General features: G+C 41.5%; 1 protein-coding gene across 1 annotated transcript in view; it reads left to right on the top strand.

Annotated features, from left to right (window-relative positions):
* The first annotated feature begins 10,570 nt into the window (after positions 1-10,570).
* LOC124278322 overlaps positions 10,571-20,966 on the top strand; it is a 29,940-nt gene continuing 19,544 nt past the window's right edge. Inside the window, exon 1 of the mRNA XM_046714044.1 lies at positions 10,571-10,976. Coding sequence (XP_046570000.1) covers positions 10,910-10,976 — 67 coding nt within the window. The 5' untranslated portion in view covers positions 10,571-10,909. The remainder of the gene's footprint in view (positions 10,977-20,966) is intronic.

Here is a 20,966-nt window from a genome sequence, read left to right as displayed (position 1 = left end):
ACTACTCCCCAAGAAAGGAGACTTGACTGGTCCCAAAAACTTCCGCCCCATCACACGTTTGAATACACAATACAAAATATTCACAGGGTGTTTGACAAGCCTCGTGTCATCTTACTGCTCTTCCAATGATATAATTTACAGAGAGCAGAAGGGAGCAAGAAAGGGATGTTGGGGGTGCAAGGATCAACTTCTTGTACAGAAAATTATTTTGGAAGAGGCTAAAACATATCACCGCAACCTCTCCATGTGCTGGATTGACTACAAAAAAAGCATACGACTCTGTCCCTCACGAATGGATTCTGAAGTCTCTTCATTGTATTGACCTCCCTGAGCGACTACTTGATTTACTCAAGTCTTTAATGAGTTGCTGGTCGACTCAACTTGAGATGTACTCGCAACGGCAGGTGCAGACTTCGGAATCTATTCCAATCAGAAGGGGAATATTTCAGGGGGATTCCTTTAGTCCTTTGCTTTTTTGTCTGTCTTTAAATCCTTTGAGCTTTCTGCTCAATAAAGAGGAGGGTTACCATCCCGGACCTCCTCAGCACAGATCCCCAACACCTCTTACTCATCTCCTTTACATGGATGACATCGAGCTCCTTGCCAAAGGAGATACCAATTTGAAAGAGCAGGTTCTCCTTGTCGAGTCCTTTTCTAATGATATTGGCATGACATTTGGACTCGACAAATGTAATACTCTTCATTTGAAACGTGGCAAGGTAACTAATGATGGATCGGTCAAGTTACAAGGGGGAGGAGTTATTGAGCATCTTGTGGAAGATCAGGCCTACACCTATCTTGGAATGCAAGTTCGAGACAAGCTCCAGAATGCCCAGATTCAAGACAAACTTCGGGCCGAGTACAAATCTCGTTTAAAGAAAATCTGGAGCTCAGAGCTAAATGCTCGAAACAAGGTCAAAGCCACCAATACTTTTGCTGTGCCAGTCCTTTCCTATTCCTTTGGAGTAGTTGATTGGACAAAACAAGACATCCAGAGTCTTGACCGTCTGACCAGAAGGATCATGTCTGATAACAGAGCCCACCACCCTCGTTCCTCTCTTAACCGTTTATATATGCCAATCAATTCTGGAGGTCGGGGTTTGATTAATGTGGAAGCTCTTCATGATAGAATTTTATTGTGTACTTTTGCACATATTTATTTATCGGATGATCCTCTGGTGATGCATGTCAAGACTCATGATGAAAGCAAGGAATTCAACAGCTATTTTAAGCGTGCCAAGGTTGTTGGACAGAATCTGAGATTTGAGGTTGATTTTGTTGATGGCGATGTACTGCTGGACGGTACAGTGATGGGAGTAAACCAGGTGAAGTCCTTCACCAAGTCTGCCCAGAGTCGGTCTTTTGTGGAGAAGCTTTCTGAGAAGCCATTGCATCGTGTGTACATGCGGTGTGTGGAACAGAATAGCAATCCCACCGACTCCTTCGCCTGGATGAAGTCGGCTGGTCTTAAATGTGAAACTGAGGGCTTCCTTTTTGCTGCTCAGGACCAGTCACTTCCCACTCGCAATCGCCTAAATGTGATTTTTAAAGAAAATATCAATATGAAATGTCGACTTTGTAATGAATTCACAGAGACTGTCCAACACCTTGTCAGTGGATGCCCTTCCTTGGCACAAACAGCATATCTTAAACGACATGATGGCATGGCTCGTTGCTTTTACTACCGTCTCCGCCATGCCTGTGGCTTTGACTCCGAGGTCCATCCATGGTACGACCCTGAACATGTCCAGGGCGTCATGGAAAATGATGCTTTCAAACTTCTGTGGAATAGGCCCATATACAGCCTCAGAAGAATTCCAGCCAACAAACCTGATCTTGTCCTTTTTGATAAAGCCAATGAATTTATTTATATCATTGAATTTTCTGTCCCTTTTGACACCAATGTGATTGACAAGATTCAGGAAAAGCATGATAAATATGCGGACCTCGCCTTTGAAATGTCTCGCTTGCATCCCAAGTACACTGTCGTCAGGCTCCCCATTGTTCTCGGTGCCCTTGGTTTGGTACCTCCTGATCTCTTGGCGCAGATCAGGAGAGTGCCCGGGTTCTCCACCGGGAGTACAGCCCTTCTGACACTCTGGGTAATGCAGAAGGCTGCAGTGTTGGGGAGCCTTCATATTCTCCTGAAAGTTCTTGGTGGGTTCGACTAGGCAGCGTTTCGTGGGAGAAGTCCCATTCGCTGTCTGGGCTGCGTGTAGAGGGGGCAAGGGCCCTGAGCTGATGATGAGCCTTACCAGCCTGACTGTGCCAGGACCAAACGAACCCTCTCTGCTGCATATTATCTTTAATCTGTAAAAATATAATAATAATAATAAGTTTTGTGTGCAGGCTATTGAGTTGTTGTTGCGCGCACGCACGCACGCACGCACGCACGCACGCACACGCACGCACACACACACACTCACACGCAACATGGTCCCTATAACAAACCATGCATTTTTCAAAACGTGAAAAACGTGCACGTGCATGATTGTGGCACAAATACAGACGTTAGATACAGCAAGCTTGCAGTAACCAAAAACAAAACCAAACCAAAAACACCACGAATATGCTAGGACTTTCGCAAGTGCACCTTCAACTGCAACCAGGCCACCATCAGCAAAACGATAAACCGCTACCAGCAAACAGGCCAGACCCAAGACCACCTACAGGATCGGGAAGGCCAAGAGTCACGACACCAGTCGAAGAAGAATCGGCAGATACAACTCCGGAACAGATTCATGACGGGGTCGTCAACGGAGGCAACAGCACCAGGACACACCATCAGCAGACGATCAGTCCTTCGACGACTGGGTATGGCTGGTATACGAGCCTTCCGTGGGATGGCCTTGACCCGTCTACACGTCAACACAGAAATGCAATGGGCACGAACTGTACGTCGGTGGCAGCGACGTGACTGGCAGAGGGTGCTCTTTACAGATGAAAGTCGGTTCAGTCTGTTCAGAAACATGGCAGATTTCGACGAAGACGAGTACGATTGGCGTCGTTCGATGAAGAAGGCGTTGTGGTATGGCCCGGCATTTGTGGCCAGAGAACAAGAAGACTGGTTATCATCCGAGGAAATCTGAATGGCCAGCGATACAGGGATAAAGTGATGAGACCATTTGTGGTGGTGCCCTTTATTCGACAAAAGGCAAGAGGAGTCATTTTGCAGCAAACAATGCAAGGCCTCACACCGCCAGAATTGTTCGAGATTACCTGCACAACGTTTACGTCAACATATTGCCTTGGCCAGCGTTCTCCAGACATGAACCCCATTGAACATCTCTGGGACCATCTTTATCGTCAGCTGAGACAGCATGTACCACCTCCAGCGGACCGACATGAACTTGAACAGATTCTCTTGGACTTATGCAACAGGATTCCTGTTGACGTCATCCACCGACGTACGACGTCAATGAGGAGACGTGTGTTGGCGTGCATGGATGCCCAGGATGGTCACTCGCTATTGATGACGTGTCCCCTGACTCCTGTTTCATTATGTTACTCACTTTTTTAATGAATTTTTAATTTATGTAGTTTTTATTTTTGACCCCTTGAAATGGACTTAATGAATTGCGGCAAATGCAAAGACCAGCATTACAATGAATTTTCAGTGAAATTATTGGAAAATGATATCTGTTTCTAAAATAATTCTCATAAATCTCACATACGTCTTTGTTTCTATTTTTGTGAAGTGAAGTCGGTGATAACGTTCTTTTGTCCGGTAGTTTACTACTGCACCCTCATGAGTAGAGAAAAATTTTCCCGAGGCTACAGAACAATACACGCACACGCACACGCACACGCACACGCACGCACGAACAAAATAAAATCACACAATCAAAACAACAAGAGTAACTAACATATAACCACACGGCCGCCAGTGTTACGCAGTCATCAGCAACCTTTCACACACGACAGTCGTAAAAGCACACGTGAACCACAACATGGAAAACACACAGCCCGTAGTCAAATACACACGACCTACAGCGTTGTACACACGACCAATCGTATAATAAACCCGGCCAAAAACTGTATATACATGATACAACATTCTCCACCACTTCGTACTTGGAAACGTCACACCCACCCAAAGGGTGTATTTATATGTATGCCTTTCATAGGTAAGCTCTGTTACGGAGGAATGACTATCCAAGTATAAGCTGCATGACCGGTTTGACATATGTACAACGAATCTTGTCAATGAGGCTCCCCGAGAATATTCACGCCTTGGTAAACACGAACTGTGGCATGTAGAAGTGATGTGGACTTGGGATGTGGTACACATGGGACTATGGACTTGGGATATGATGCACAGGGGCTAAGATCCTAGGGACTATGATCCGAGGTTTGTGGTACATATGGGACTATGATCCTAGGGATGTGGTGTGTACACATGGGACTATGATCCTGGGATGTGGTACACATGGGACTATGATCCTAGGGATGTGTTACACATGGGACTATGATCCTAGGGATGTGGTACACATGGGACTATGATCCTGGGGATGTGGTACACATGGGACTATGATCCTGGGGATGTGGTACACATAGGACTACACTTGGGATAAGGACTTGATACACAGGGGACTATAGGGATGTGAGTAGACATAGGACTATGATCCTAGGGATGTGGTACACAGGGGACTATGATCCTAGGGATGTGGTACACATGGGACTATGATCCTAGGGATGTGGTACACATGGGACTATGATCCTGGGGATGTGGTACACATGGGACTATGATCCTGGGGATGTGGTACACATGGGACTATGGACTTGGGATGTGGTACACATGGGACTATGATCCTAGGGATGTGGTACACATGGGACTATGGACTGTGGGATACATACACATGGGACTATGATCCTAGGGATGTGGTACACATGGGACTATGATCCTGGGGATGTGGTACACATAGGACTATGGACTTGGGATGTGTTACACATTGGACTATGATCCTAGGGATGTGTTACACATTGGACTATGATCCTAGGGATGTGGTACACATGGGACTATGATCCTAGGGATGTGGTACACATGGGACTATGATCCTGGGGATGTGGTACACATAGGACTATGGACTTGGGATGTGGTACACATTGGACTATGATCCTAGGGATGTGATACACATGGGACTATGATCCTAGGGATGTGGTACACATGGGACTATGATCCTAGGGATGTGGTACACAGGGGACTATGATCCTAGGGATGTGGTACACAGGGGACTATGATCCTAGGGATGTGGTACACATGGGACTATGATCCTAGGGATGTGGTACACATGATGGGATGGGTACACATGGGATCTATGTGGGTACACTGGGACTATGGACTGGGGATACACATGGGACTATGATCCTAGGGATGTGGTACACATGGGACTATGATCCTAGGGATGTGGTACACATGGGACTATGATCCTAGGGATGTGGTACACAGGGGACTATGATCCTAGGGATGTGGTACACAGGGGACTATGATCCTAGGGATGTGGTACACAGGGGACAATGGTCGGAGGGATGTGATACACAGGGGACTATATCCATAAGGATGTGGTACTTTTGGATAGTTATCAATTCTGTGGTGCTATGTTTACCATTGCTGTGGTGCATATAGGTACGTTTACTATTGCTGTGTGGAAAATGGTCACGTTTAGAATTGCTGTGGTGGAAATGGTCACGTTTACTGTTGCTGTGGTGGAAATGGTCACGTTTACTGTTGCTGTGGTGGAAATGGTCACGTTTTACAGTTGCTGTGGTGCATATATGGTAGGGTGCTGGGGTAGTGGTGCTTAGTGGTGCACATAGGTATGTTTACTATTGCTCTGGTGCAAATAGGTATGTTTATTATTGCTGTTGTGCAAATGGGCATGTTTATTATTGCTGAGGTACATATAGTATGTTTACTTTTGCTGAGATGTACATGCGGTATTACATTTTCACGCCTTACACTCGACCCGCTGGGCCAGACCTTTAAATGAGACGTGGTCTATTCACGAGACATGACTGGCAGTTTCTCTTACAGCGTGCGAATAATGCCACGCCTTGCTTAAAGCCCGTTAACTACAATGTTTTCATTCTTTTTAACTCTTTGAAATACCATCTTGTTGCAATAACGCGTTTGTGAATTTCAGCAGTAAACAGAGTCCCACCTTCGTCTCCTGGTGCCGCTTCTATTATGAACAACTTTCAACAGAAAACATTCAAAGCCCAACCCCAAATAAAATGTGAACTCTTTTGATGCGATACTATAAGTAGCATAACGCCGAGGGGAATGTGTTGTGTACGACTGGGTAAATGTAAACATTAATATCTAAACATGATTTAGTAAGTTCCGTATAGACGATGTTTACAAGATAAGGAACAAAGAATCTTTGAGCGTCTCTTGTATGCAACTTAACCCGTGAAACATTAAAGAATCGAGGAAATGACTAAACTACGACAATCCACGTTGGTGACACATTTCTAGAAGGTTAATGTATATTTACTTTGACTTCACATTATGTGTGAATCTGGATGGGCAAAGAAGTGAAGACATTTGAGACTGGTACAGCGCCTGATGATGAGTACAACGTAGACCAACAACCAAGCAGTCTAAAAAAAACCCCCCAAAAACAAACAAAACAACAACGCACTCGCTCACACTCACACTAACTTACGCACGCACGTACGCACGCACGCACGCGCACATTCACACGCACACATACTCACACGCACACACGCGCACACATAACATATAATGGGTATGCAGTGTTACAAATGTAAATGTATTCGTGCGAATGTGTATGTTGTTCAACGGAACCCTCTTCAACTCTCCAGCAACATGACGTCGTTTATCCCAGTTCATTAAGTCGCCTCCTACAAACAGAGTAGGTTCCAAGGGACCAGTTCAAACCCGGAATCACCACTGGTTCGTGATAGAGAGGGACGATGAGGTAGGTAGGTGACATTGTACTTTGTTTCTGCCAACGAATCGACGTTGTACTAAGAATAATAGTTTACTCTTGATAATGAATTAAGTGTGTCAAACTTTGTTCACAATACCCTTCACGGACAAAGAACCGTTACTTCCATCCAATGTCTGTGGATACATCAGCCTGGTCATGCATCGTGCAGATGTTGACTGCAGTGTACATGGTTCTCCTAAAAGTAGGTCTTCTTCAGTGGTAGAGCGAATAACGACTTGTGGAGAGATGATGTATGTGTGGAACACGTATACAGAGTGTTATCATGTATATACATGCATACAGTGTCATCATGTGTATACTTGCATACTCAGTGTTATTCCCTGTTGTTTATATCCATACTCTGTGTTATCCCGTGTATATACCCATACACCATGTTATCCCGTCTATATACCCATACACCATGTTATCCCGTGTATATACCCATACTCAGTGTTATCCCCTGTTTATATCCATACTCTGTGTTATCCCGTGTATATACCCATACACCATGTTATCTCGTGTATATATACATCCATCCCATACCATGTTATCCCGTGTATATACCCATACACATATCCTGTGTATATACCCATACACCATGTTATCCCGTGTATATACCCATACTCCATGTTATCCCGTGTATATACCCATACTCCATGTTATCCCGTGTATATACCCATACTCCATGTTATCCCGTGTATATACCCATACACCATGTTATCCCGTGTATATACCCATACTCCATGTTATCCCGTGTATATACCCATACTCCATGTTATCCCGTGTATACACCCATACACCATGTTATCCCGTGTATACACCCATACACCATGTTATCCCGTGTATATACCCATACACCATGTTATCCCGTGTATATACCCATACACCATGTTATCCCGTGTATATACCCATACTCCATGTTATCCCGTGTATATACCCATACTCCATGTTATCCCGTGTATATACTCCATACTCCATGTTATCCCGTGTATATACCCATACTCCATGTTATCCCGTGTATACACCCATACACCATGTTATCCCGTGTATATACCCATACTCCATGTTATCCCGTGTATATACCCATACTCCATGTTATCCCGTGTATATACCCATACACCATGTTATCCCGTGTATATACCCATACTCCATGTTATCCCGTGTATATACCCATACACCATGTTATCCCGTGTATATACCCATACACCATGTTATCCCGTGTATATACCCATACACCATGTTATCCCGTGTATATACCCATACACCATGTTATCCCGTGTATATACCCATACTCCATGTTATCCCGTGTATATACCCATACTCCATGTTATCCCGTGTATACACCCATACTCCATGTTATCCCGTGTATATACCCATACTCCATGTTATCCCGTGTATATACCCATACTCCATGTTATCCCGTGTATATACCCATACTCCATGTTATCCCGTGTATATACCCTTACTCCATGTTATCCCGTGTATACACCCATACACTCCATGTTATCCCGTGTATATACCCATACTCCATGTTATCCCGTGTATACACCCATACTCCATGTTATCCCGTGTATATACCATACTCCATGTTATCCCGTGTATATACCCATACACCATGTTATCCCGTGTATACACCCATACACCATGTTATCCCGTGTATATACCCATACTCCATGTTATCCCGTGTATATACCCATACACCATGTTATCCCGTGTATATACCCATACACCATGTTATCCCCTGTATATCCCATACACCATGTTATCCCGTGTATACATCCATACTCCATGTTATCCCGTGTATATACCCATACTCCATGTTATCCCGTGTATATACCCATACTCCATGTTATCCCGTGTATACACCCATACACCATGTTATCCCGTGTATACTACCCATGTTATCCCGTCTATATACCCATACTCCATGTTATCCCTGTATATACCCATACTCCATGTTATCCCGTGTATATACCCACACTCCATGTTATCCCGTCTATATACCCATACTCCATGTTATCCCGTGTATATACCCATACTCCATGTTATCCCGTGTATACACCCATACTCCATGTTATCCCGTGTATATACCCATACTCCATGTTATCCCGTGTATATACCCATACTCCATGTTATCCCGTGTATATACCCATACTCCATGTTATCCCGTGTATATACCCATACTCCATGTTATCTCGTGTATATACCCATACTCCATGTTATCCCGTGTATATACCCATACTCCATGTTATCCCGTGTATATACCCATACTCCATGTTATCCCGTGTATATACCCATACTCCATGTTATCCATGTATATATACCCTTACACCATGTTATCCCGTGTATACATCCATACTCCATGTTATCCCGTGTATACACTCATACTCCATGTTATCCCGTGTATACACTCATACTCCATGTTATCCCGTGTATACACTCATACTCCATGTTATCCCGTGTATACACTCATACTCCATGTTATCCCGTGTATACACCTCATACTCCATGTTATCCCGTGTATACACTCATACTCCATGTTATCCCGTGTATACACTCCATACTCCATGTTATCCCATGTATACACCATACTCCATGTTATCCCATGTGTATACACTCATACTCCATGTTATCCCATGTATATACCCATACTCCATGTTATCCCGTGTATATACTCATACTCCATGTTATCCCATGTATATACCATACTCCATGTTATCCCGTGTATATACCATACTCCATGTTATCCCGTGTATATACCCATACTCCATGTTATCCCGTGTATACACCCATACTCCATGTTATCCCCTGTATACACTCATACTCCATGTTATCCCGTGTATACACTCATACTCCATGTTATCCCGTGTATACACCCATACTCCATGTTATCCCGTGTATACACCCATACTCCATGTTATCCCGTTATCCCATGTGTATACCATACTCCATCCATGTTATCCCTGTATACATCCATACTCCATGTTATCCCCTGTATACACCCATACTCCATGTTATCCCCTGTATACACCCATACTCCGTGTTATCCCGTGTATATACACCCATACTCCATGTTATCCCCTGTATACATCCCATACTCCATGTTATCCCCTGTATACATCCATACTCCGTGTTATCCCCTGTATACACCCATACTCCGTGTTATCCCCTGTATACATCCATACTCCGTGTTATCCCCTGTATACATCCATACTCCGTGTTATCCCCTGTATACATCCATACTCCGTGTTATCCCCTGTATACATCCATACTCCGTGTTATCCCCTGTATACATCCATACTCCGTGTTATCCCCTGTATACATCCATACTCCATGTTATCCCTGTTATCCCTCCATGTTATCCCCTGTATACATCCATACTCCGTGTTATCCCCTGTATACATCCATACTCCATGTTATCCCCTGTATACATCCATACTCCATGTTATCCCCTGTATACATCCATACTCCGTGTTATCCCCTATATACATCCATACTCCGTGTTATCCCCTGTGTACATGTATCAGTGCTAGTTGTCTGACGGCTCAATCCTTACACGCCTTAAGGAGGTACGCCCAGTAGCCTTTAATTTAACGTAAACAATTTCACTCATGCGTGTCTGTATTTGAGCACAGCATCTGTGAAACTGAAAAGTTTATTTTTATTGCAACTGAACTATATTTATACATTTATACGATTGATGTACACCTCCCTCAATCTTCATGCGGTTGCTGCAGTATCAAGAAGGCGATCTAGAGACAGGCGTGTTGGTCAACATTTTAGGATATAGGTTCTGGGAAACAGACCGGTACGAGGGACCGAGAGCGTGACGCATTCAGAACGCGTGTGAGATTCAAAGATAGAGAGGAAGCATTGAACCCGTTTGTCTGGAGCCCCGATCGGAGTTCACCCCGCACTGAAGCAGACTCAGGACAGAGGTAGGACCGGCCATCATGTTTGGACAAAGTAGGAAAAATAGGTGGCCAAACTTCGACGACCGTCAGAGCGACGGAGATAGAGGTAAGTTCTTCTTAGGGCTGGGAGTCCCGGTTTAACGGGTTGAAGGGTGGGGCTGTGTGTAGGAAGACAGCCTTTCATGGAGTACAATAGGCCATGTAAAGCATGTCGCATACGATATCATGATGTGAACAGTTTTACAAATGTAGTTTAAACATATACAGATAATTTGTGAAATAATATTTCGGGAGAGGTATATATTGTGCGATGTCATGTTCGGGTGCTGTTACTTAGTTCAAAGTAGTCTGAGAGTAGTTACAATGTGATACGATTTTGTGTTGGGATGTGGTGTTGAGGTGATATTGACGTGATGTCGCGCCCGTTCAAAGATAATTACACTTATTTTAACGATATGCATGTGCGTGCTTGTGCGTGTGTGTGTGCGTGTGCGTGTGCGTCATTGTAGTAGTCCGTCCTGACTGCTAGTCCAGAGAGATACCATGCAACAGTTTAATACAAATACTTCACGCAGACATATTACACTGTACACTGTCTCCGGTCTGACCGATCACTGGATTGTCTGGTCCAGACTTGATTATTTACAGACCGCTGCCATCCAGCTGCAATATTGCTGAGTACGGCTTTAAACAAGAAGAAAAAGAGTCAGCGATTTGATGGGACATAATTTATTTTTAGCCAATGAGCTCCCTTGCTCTTTTCAGTGCGGGGCAGATTAAGGCCAAGGTCGTCAATGGCCAACGGGCACGACACAATTCTGTTTGCGATGAATAAATGTACGTAAACTCATTATGACAGTGAGATGTAAGTGTCTCTGAAAAAAATGGCGACTAGCGCGCTGACAGGCGCCATCAGTTCAACATGTTTTGGTGCATGTCGTATATGCATACTGTGAAATAAACAAGAAAATGGGTGAGTTACCGCTACAAATTCTGAGCAGGGATTTTGGCTCAGAATCGTGAAATCACGATTTTTCGAGCTTCCGAAGACCCTAGCTCCCAAAGTACTGCTTCGATTTTTGTGCTGTATGTCTCATTTTGTAGGTAAATCTATTGGCTTGAAATGTGTGCATGCTTTCAATGGGCTAAATACAGTGAGTATTGTTGAATTCGCCCTGAAACGAACCTGGTATATTGACCTCGTTACATCCCTTTCCTTTAATATAGTACTAAGACCCCGTCAGTGACAGTATATACCTTGATGGCAGTTTTTAGCGTTACAAGCCCCTGTGGTGCTATCGAGGAAAAAAGTTGTTTACCAAGACAGACAATGGCTATGGTGGGACCAAGAGTGTTTCCAAAGTTTGAGATCTTTTGTCGAGGTGAAGTAATTTCCACAGTGGTCAAGGAAGATTATGCTCACCGACAGGAGTTGTCCCTTCCAGTAGTAATCCTCGGAGATCTTACATCCTTAGATCATCACTTCTCAAACTTTTTCTCTCACAGAGATATGCTTTCAGATGAACAAAAGTTTTCAATAACAGACTTATAAGTCATGCAAGAATGCAGTTTGCCTGCAGTAGCATTGCCGCCAGTGAATTTTTACATAATGTTTGCGAAAGGCTTAACCAGATCTATGATGATGAATGAGATGAGCACTAGTGTTGGGAATTGGTTGAAAGATCACAATTGATGATTGATTCATTACCAGCGAACAATCATCGAAAAAAATTGGTTAGCGTAATTTTTCAGATTTTCCTATCCAGGTTGCTATTGCAGATATGTATAACATGATGCAACTTGCTACTTTAAAGTGATGGCTAATATATCATGACCATAAACTTCCCGGAGTCTTCAAAAAATATATTCAGTCATGGCTTTTCAGTTAGTGAAGTGAGTTTTCTAAGAATTAAACACGTTTTCAGGCCCTTACAACTTCTACGATACGTTCCATTGTCAAGTATTTCAAAGACTAAAACAGTAGTTCCAAAATCGTTTACGGTCGATTATGAGAAAATGTGATCGATTGCTTGGTCGTTTGGTCACTGCGACCAATCTTCGGTTATTTCAATTAATCGGAACACCACTAATGAGCACGAGGATGAGGAGGAACCTGGCGATTATGACGATGTTACCCAATGTCGAACAGGTCAGAAGGTCCAACAAGATGTCATGCAGGCCTTTGCCTGATCTAGTGATCTAGTTTCATCTGTGAAAGAACCATGGAATTGTATTCCAGTAGAAAGGTACTGCAAAAATAATGTGGAGAGACGGTTGTTCATAACCATCATGCTTTTACAGAAAGTTTGTTGTCGGTGTCCTCCCATTACGCAGTTCGCAGACACCTTAAAACAACAACATTTACGGTTCAGTGAACAGATTATCTACTACCTGTTACCTACACATTATAATGGAATAGTCCAAATAAAAACATAGGAACAAACTGAAGCTATAATATTTATTTTGAAAGATGGACGAAATGAGAGTAATTTGAATTTTTATTGCTGCAATATAAAAGCAGTCTGTTTTCAGAAACATTTCATTTCATATTGAAAACATTAGCTTAGCTATTAAAAATTGCGACACTGTTGTATCATATAAATCAAATAAAGACAAATGTGAACCTAAATATTATTCATATGGAATAAAGAAGTTATATGTTTTGCATACAATAGTAAGGTATATGACGAGTGCACTTAATTACGATTTATTCAGAATAAATATTTAAAATATGACGCATCATGTCAATGTGGCCATGGATGTGAGAATGTTTTTCATTACTTCCTTGAATATCCATTGTATACTACTCAAAGACATAAACTGTTACAATCTTTAGAAAGTATTGTTGAAATTAGAACACTGATTGGTATTCATCGTATCTTACATGGCAATGCAGGTGTCTCATTTACTGCAAATCAGAATGTTTTCAAATATGTACATATCTATATCTCTCCAACAAAACGTTTTCTCAGTTACCTTCTGTTGTACATATGATATTATTTGGAGGGGTCTTTTCTATCAATAAACACAATCAAACCTCTCAGTGACAAACCTGTTTTTATATTCGATAGTAATTGATAGTAAAATCAATTTTGAGAAGAGAAATAATTTATCATTTAATCACAACAAAGTTCTATTTACCCACAATCAAACTTCTCAGTAACGAACCTGTTTCAGGCTCACTCTGCTCTACTCACTAGACAGTGGACTGTTCCATTATACCCGTAGGTGTTACCCTAATTAACCTTCTAATTCAGTGTCTGTCAATTGGGTGTCTGTCATATGGGTGTCTGTCAAATGGGAGATAACCCTGTTGTCAGCTGCTTCTGACAAATAGAAAGTAAAAAAAATATATCCGCTACACATGAGCCTTAATCAAGCACACCCTCTTTTTAGGCAAACACATGATCCATTGCTTTTGAGATATTGTGTGAAGCACATGTTTTGTCCATTCCAGTGATAGGGTATGATGGTCCGTTTGGGCCAAAATTGTTAAAAATTGCATTGGATGCAGATGGTGCTAAACTAATGGTCACGTGTATCTGTATATTAAGTAATTTGCTCATTGTTACGGATGTCAACAACCGCCTCTGTGGTGTAGTGGTTAGAGCGTCCGCCCTGAGAGCGGAAGGTCGCGGGTTCGATCCCCGACCGCGTCATACCAAAAGACGTTAAAATATGGTACTTGTTGGTCCCTGCCTGGCGCTCGGCATTAATGGGTACAACAAGGACTGGTCGGCTCTGAGTCAGTATAATGTGTCTGAGTGGGGTATTCATGCTTCACTGCGGCATGGTATACAGTGGGCTAGCACTATGAAACCAGCTTCAGTCTGGGCTAGTACAAGCAGCCGCACATACACATACACACGCATGCACGTCGTCATATGAGCGAAATATTCTCAAGCACGACGTAAAACTCACCTCACCTCACCTCACCCGGATGTCAGTCTCAAATAATTCTCACCATTCATGTTCATATCTTCAACTTCAGTCATTTCTGTCAGTTAGCAACTTGTCAGCAGACTTATTATCTGACGGACTATAACCTATAAAGTGGTCATCGCTGAATTGACGTTACAAGGTTAACAATCACATTACAGTTATTATCAACATAAGTCCTGGCTTGTACCACTGATTATCAGATACTACTGTCATATGTTTTAGGTGTTAGGAGTTGAAACAGAATACATTTACCCCTGAGTTTAATAACACGTTAGAGTCATGTCTCAACAACCCCGTCATGATGACAGCGTTGACAATAAGACAGTATGTTACCAATTTATTTTACAAAATGGGGTATATAACAAAAATCCATATCATTCAGGTTAGAATGATACCTTGAGAGTCTGAATTCTGATTTTAAACATCAAAATATAACTTGTTTTGTTGAAGAAATAACTTGAAATACACATCCGTGTATTTTTGCTATGTGTTCGCATGGCACAAATACTGACCATGCAAATTTGCACGTGTGTAAATATACATTTACATGACCTCCAGACCACATGCAAATTTGCTCCTTGTGTAAATATACCCACGTGAGATTTCCAGATGCGTTCGCATGACACGTTTACGCACGGGTGTATTTTTTACATTGTGTGTAAATTAGCTCACGTATGTAAACAGGTGCATGCGAACGGGGTATACATTGTGTTCTGCTGGCGTACAGCTGTACTCAACTTACTGGGCTAAGCGGGCAGCGATCCAAGGAGCCAAAAATCAAAATCAAACGTGGCCAGGTGTGAAAAGCTTTGGAGTCGACCATGTTTCCAGAATGTTTCAGCATTGACACAAAATTAATTCGTTAGTACATGGCCCCATATTGGACTCAACAACACATGGAAACAACATTTGTTGTTACAGTGTATGTAACCTGCACTGCAAAAAAGTCTACATTTATAAGCTTGTAAATCTGTTGTAAAGATGAGGTTTGCAAAACATTTACAAATTTGTAAATATGTAAGGGAAATAACTGGTGTGTAGTGCTTATTTATTGTTCTTTGTACGTCCCAAGACCTAATCCCTTGTTAATTTATAAGTGAGTCAAGTCATTTAAGATACACCAATTAACAAGGCCTACTCCCTTATTAATTGGTGAGTGAGTCAAGTCAGTTAAGACAACCTCTGGAAATAAGTTGTTTAAATGTGCTGAGCTGTAGGCTGGTTCTGCCTGTCGTGATGTGATCATCGCTCTAATACACCTAAGAGATTGTCAATAGAGGGGTGTGCATTGTATTGAATTTAGTTGATTGTATTTTATTTTGTGTTGAACCGTCCGTTTGTATGATATGTATGAATGAGGGGCGTCGAATGAGGAACCTCGCATATTATTACATTGAAATCAAACTGAACTTAATTTTAATCCATGGTCAATATCGCAATGTTGGTGAAATAATGTTAGTATACGGAGGTTTGTTTCACATTTTTGATAATCCTTTCTTTTATGCAAATAAAATTATTTAAAACTGAACGAATAATGTCATGCTTCCCTCAGAGTGAGGGAAGATAATTTATATAGTGTTTCTAATTAAATTAGATATTTCCTTTTCGTCCGAACAGAATTCACAAATTACGCATGTTTTGTGTGCGTATGTGTGCATACACTCATATATGACATCTAAATTGACAGTTATTAAAAATCAGGCCGTTTGTAAACATAATGACTATATTGGCTGGAACGCTTGAAGAACGAAAATGATTTCACACTTCAAAATGAACTGGAGCAGTAACATTTGTCATGTTATCATATGAAGGGCCTTCAAAACACTGAATGAAATAAATGCTGTAGAATATTTTAACTGAAGCAGATTTCACTTATACCGCAATAAACAGTATGGAGATATGTAACGAAACATACCACTTAAGTGATAACAGTCTCTGTTTATTGCATAGCGCGGCATTTCGATGTTCATCGTTCAGGATAAACAAGCTGATTGGATGATGCCCGAGTCCATCACTTGGACAATGGAGTAGATTTCGACTTTGAATCCCAGTAAATGATAGAAGGTGTACTATGTGTAACCTGAATGATATTGGTGACGAATTTCATTATTTATTTATATGTCCCAAATTAGAATTAGAAAGAGAAAAATATGTCCAGAAGTATTATTATTTTAGACCAAATATGTATAAAATGAATATCCTATTTAACACCAAGAAACTAGCAACTTTAAGAAAACTCTAAATTTTTTGTAAAATAATTATGGCTTTATTTAAGAAATAATTTCATTAACTTAATATGTAACTAGCTCGATGTACATTGCACCTATCATACCGTTTGTATATACTTTTTATGTTGTATATAAATTTTATTTATGTCCCTCTTATGCTGCAGTTTGCAGCCTGAGTGAATAAAAGTTCAGTTCAGTTCAGTTCAGTTCAGTCATACTGAAGTTGATTTACGGATAGAATCTGTCAATCAGCTGTTCAGTCAGCATCCAATCAGCCTGTGTACAATTTGTTGATCTTACTCTCCTGCTGCCCCCATCCAACGGTGTGCTACTTGCTAAATTACCTATTGTTGTTGTTGTTGCTGTTAATCTGCTGCTTGTCACTAATATTAACTCACTCACTCACTGTCTCACTCACTCACTATGCATATATACATCTGGTTGTAGTAACTTTGATCTTGATAACGATGTGAGAATAAACTTGGAAACGCCCCTCTATGCAACAGCAAGAATTCGGTATCTGTAAAGTCGTACTTTAAGAATGTCGATCTAACAAGCATTGGGTTACGACTGGCGTAATGTTATCAATACAGGTTTAAACATTTTCTAAACAAATTTATAAGTTCCTTTGCCGTGGTTGTCACTACAGAGACAGAGACATATTTTCTATGATTACATGAATAGATGAACGTGCAGATGTCGCTTCAAACATTTTAAGGATCGCATTAAACAGCATGGGACTGCATGGCAGATTCTCAAACTAATGTGATATAAGTGGTAATAAATCCTTGGCATTAGAGATCAGATTGGCTTTCTTATTTAGTAATTTATTGCTTTTCATAAACTAGAATCTTTGAAATACATTTCTCTCTAAAATGAATAATGCATTTAAAACCATTCAGTCACTCTCTTATTGTAAGTGACCAAATTAATTAGTTACACTACGAACAGTCTGACACAGTGTGATCGAGGGTAAAATAATGCGTCAGCCGGTACGCTGCATATTAGCCGCTATGTAAGTTCATTATAAAAATAATTAGTTTTGGTTGAAATTAGCAAATTTTCGCAAATTTAGCCAACACAATACGAAACAAATATGAAAATGAATAACTCAAACAACATATTTTGAATATTTACTCAACTATTTTATATTTTGTTATAAGTAATTGTCACCCTCAGCAAGGAATATCGCCAATTCCGTGATTTTGAGTGCGTTTTTGGGTGCATGTGTACTAAGATGACCTACATGAAAACTCTGAAGTTTTCAACATATCTATCATATCAGAATCTATTTCCATAAGGATAAGCTACTTAAAATATATGATGACAGTTAGTACCCGAGGTGGTACGACCACCCTACCTGGCCCATGGACTATATATTTCTAAGTTGAAAAGTACGTGTTGAATATGCCTTGAAAACCAAAATTCAGTATACTGTAAAGGTAATTGTAACATATTTTACTCTGATTAAAACAGAAATCAAACTGAAACTGAAATTTGGCAATAATTTACTTGCAGTCTGATAGGAATACACATAAAACGTGGATATCAACAAAACAAGATAGTGTGGTCACCATGACTACGTCAGCAATCTGATTGTCTCACAGTTCTCATACAATGATTGCTGTGATAGTATGAACCACTACTGACGACCAAGATGCCTAGTACACACCCCTCGCACGGATATCACCTGCCAGTCTGCTCCGTCATATTGGCAAAGAAGCATCGGAATCCTCTGCCATTCCTATGGAGTACCTGCTTCAATTCCTGCAGATTGTGAACAAAAGGATCTCTAGCTCTTGGCGTCGATGTTCGATGGGGATCGTATCGGACTCCTTTCGGACCATGGCAATGTTTCTCTGGCGATCTTCTTCAAATGGGCGATGACGTCTCGAGAACAGCAAGGTCTTGGGTTGTCATCCATTAATATCGATCGATGGTTATCAGAAATGTGGCACGCCGTTGGTATCCAGTACTTCTTGTTGATAACGTTGACCAATGAGTGTCCAAGGTACTGTGATGAGGTCCAACTTGCAGCCATACGAAACACAACCAGCACCATCACTTAGCCACGATCAAAGGGTCCATCTTGGATCTCCTGGTGATATGCCGCATTACGACGTCTGACTACTCGGCAACGACCGCCGGTAACGTGTTGACGATAGCGACGTTCATCAGACCTTCAACCCTACGCCATGTCCTCAAGTTGCTGTTTCCACGCCACACGCTTCTGTCTATGCCTCTCTGCGAGAATGGACATCTGATGGGAAGACGTTCCTCAGACCTTCAACCCTACGCCATTTGCTGTTTCCACGCCACACGCTGGCTTCTGTCTATGCCTCTCTGCGAGAAGGGACATCTGATGGGAAGACGTTCCTCAGACCAGCAGCCCGCAGCCTCCGTCTGATGGTACTGGTGGAGAGTCCAACTCTCCTTTGTCGGGGCAGTTCTTTCCGCATGGGTCATGGCACTGCGTCTTGTCGGACGAATTAGGGATAGGTCATCACGGTCATTTTCGGTATTCCAGGTCTTGGATGATCCACTTTATATCGCTTGTAGCCACGTCATACCTCACAAGTCGACTTATAACTGTGCGGTTAATGTTCTAGCTATAGTATGTGCGGTTAATGTTCTAGCTATAGTATGTGCGGTTGATGTTCTAGCTATAGTATGTGCGGTTAATGTTCTAGCTATAGTATGTGCGGTTAATGTTCTAGCTATAGTACGTGCGGTTAATGCTCTAGCTATATTACGTGCGGTTAATGCTCTAGCTATATTACGTGCGGTTAATGTTCTAGCTATAGTACGTGCGGCTAATGTTCTAGCTATAGTATGTGCGGTTAATGTTCTAGCTATGGTATGTGCGGTTAATGTTCTAGCTATAGTATGTGCGGTTAATGTTCTAGCTATAATACGTGAGGTTAATGTTCTAGCTATGTGCGGTTAATGTTCTTATATTTGGGAGCGGTCCAGCAAAATACTCTAAGCTAAAGTTCCATTATGGAAATAGTTTGATTGACATTGTAGATGATTACATTTATCTTGGGGTGAGTTTCAACAGAAACAGAAAATTGAATACAGCAATAAAACAAACTTTCAGACAGCGCATCTAAAGCTATGTTTTGCCTTTTGACAAAAATCAAGAAACTTTAATACACCAATAGATTGTTTAATCTATTATCATGTTGTTTTAACGTACCACTGGCCTCATGTTCTTATTACATATTCTTTCCTCAACATTGTTAAACGTGTTATACATGTTTTCTTTGAAAGTGCCCATGTATGTGTATATATATATCCCCCTTATACTCCCTACCAGAAGCTTGCTTTTCCTATGTTGTATTTATATTGTAAAACTATAATTTTACTTTCTGCCATCTTGCCTTTATGTATATGTATTGTAAAGGTTTTATCATGTTTCTCTTTTACCACCAAGAGTGTTTTTTTAGAATAAAAGAGTTTGAGATTTAGCTAGCACAGATGATGCGACAGGATATCCTAGGGTCATGTATAACTTGCCACCGAGGATTATCCGAAAGTGTATAACTTGTGTTGACATTTTGTTTGGTAATGTTGGTTTTTGAATCAGTTCAGAAAACTGTGGTGTTCATACTGCAGTGAAGAAATTTTGAATTTATAGACCTTTACAAGGGACATTATCTCAACTGCCAAGGAACATTATCTCAACTGCCGGGGAACATTATCTCAACTGTGTCGCTCTACTTCCCCTGCAGCACCTGTACGTAATGCTCTCTATCTACTTTTGAAGGTATATTTTATCTACTGTATATTCAATGGCTCACTTAGTCTGGTGCTCCCAATCTAATAAACCATTTAAATACAGCATGCTCTGATGGTATGATCAGGGGTTGCTTTATTATAACGGCTGTAACATGTATCCGTCTGAACGCAGTCGACCCCAACTC

The sequence above is a fragment of the Haliotis rubra genome, unplaced genomic scaffold (assembly GCF_003918875.1).
Source record: "Haliotis rubra isolate DU_JTF1 unplaced genomic scaffold, ASM391887v1 Scf235, whole genome shotgun sequence".
In the NCBI taxonomy this organism is placed as follows: domain Eukaryota; kingdom Metazoa; phylum Mollusca; class Gastropoda; order Lepetellida; family Haliotidae; genus Haliotis; species Haliotis rubra.
Note: the sequence above shows the minus strand (reverse complement) of the source record. Positions and strands in the feature narration are given on the sequence as shown.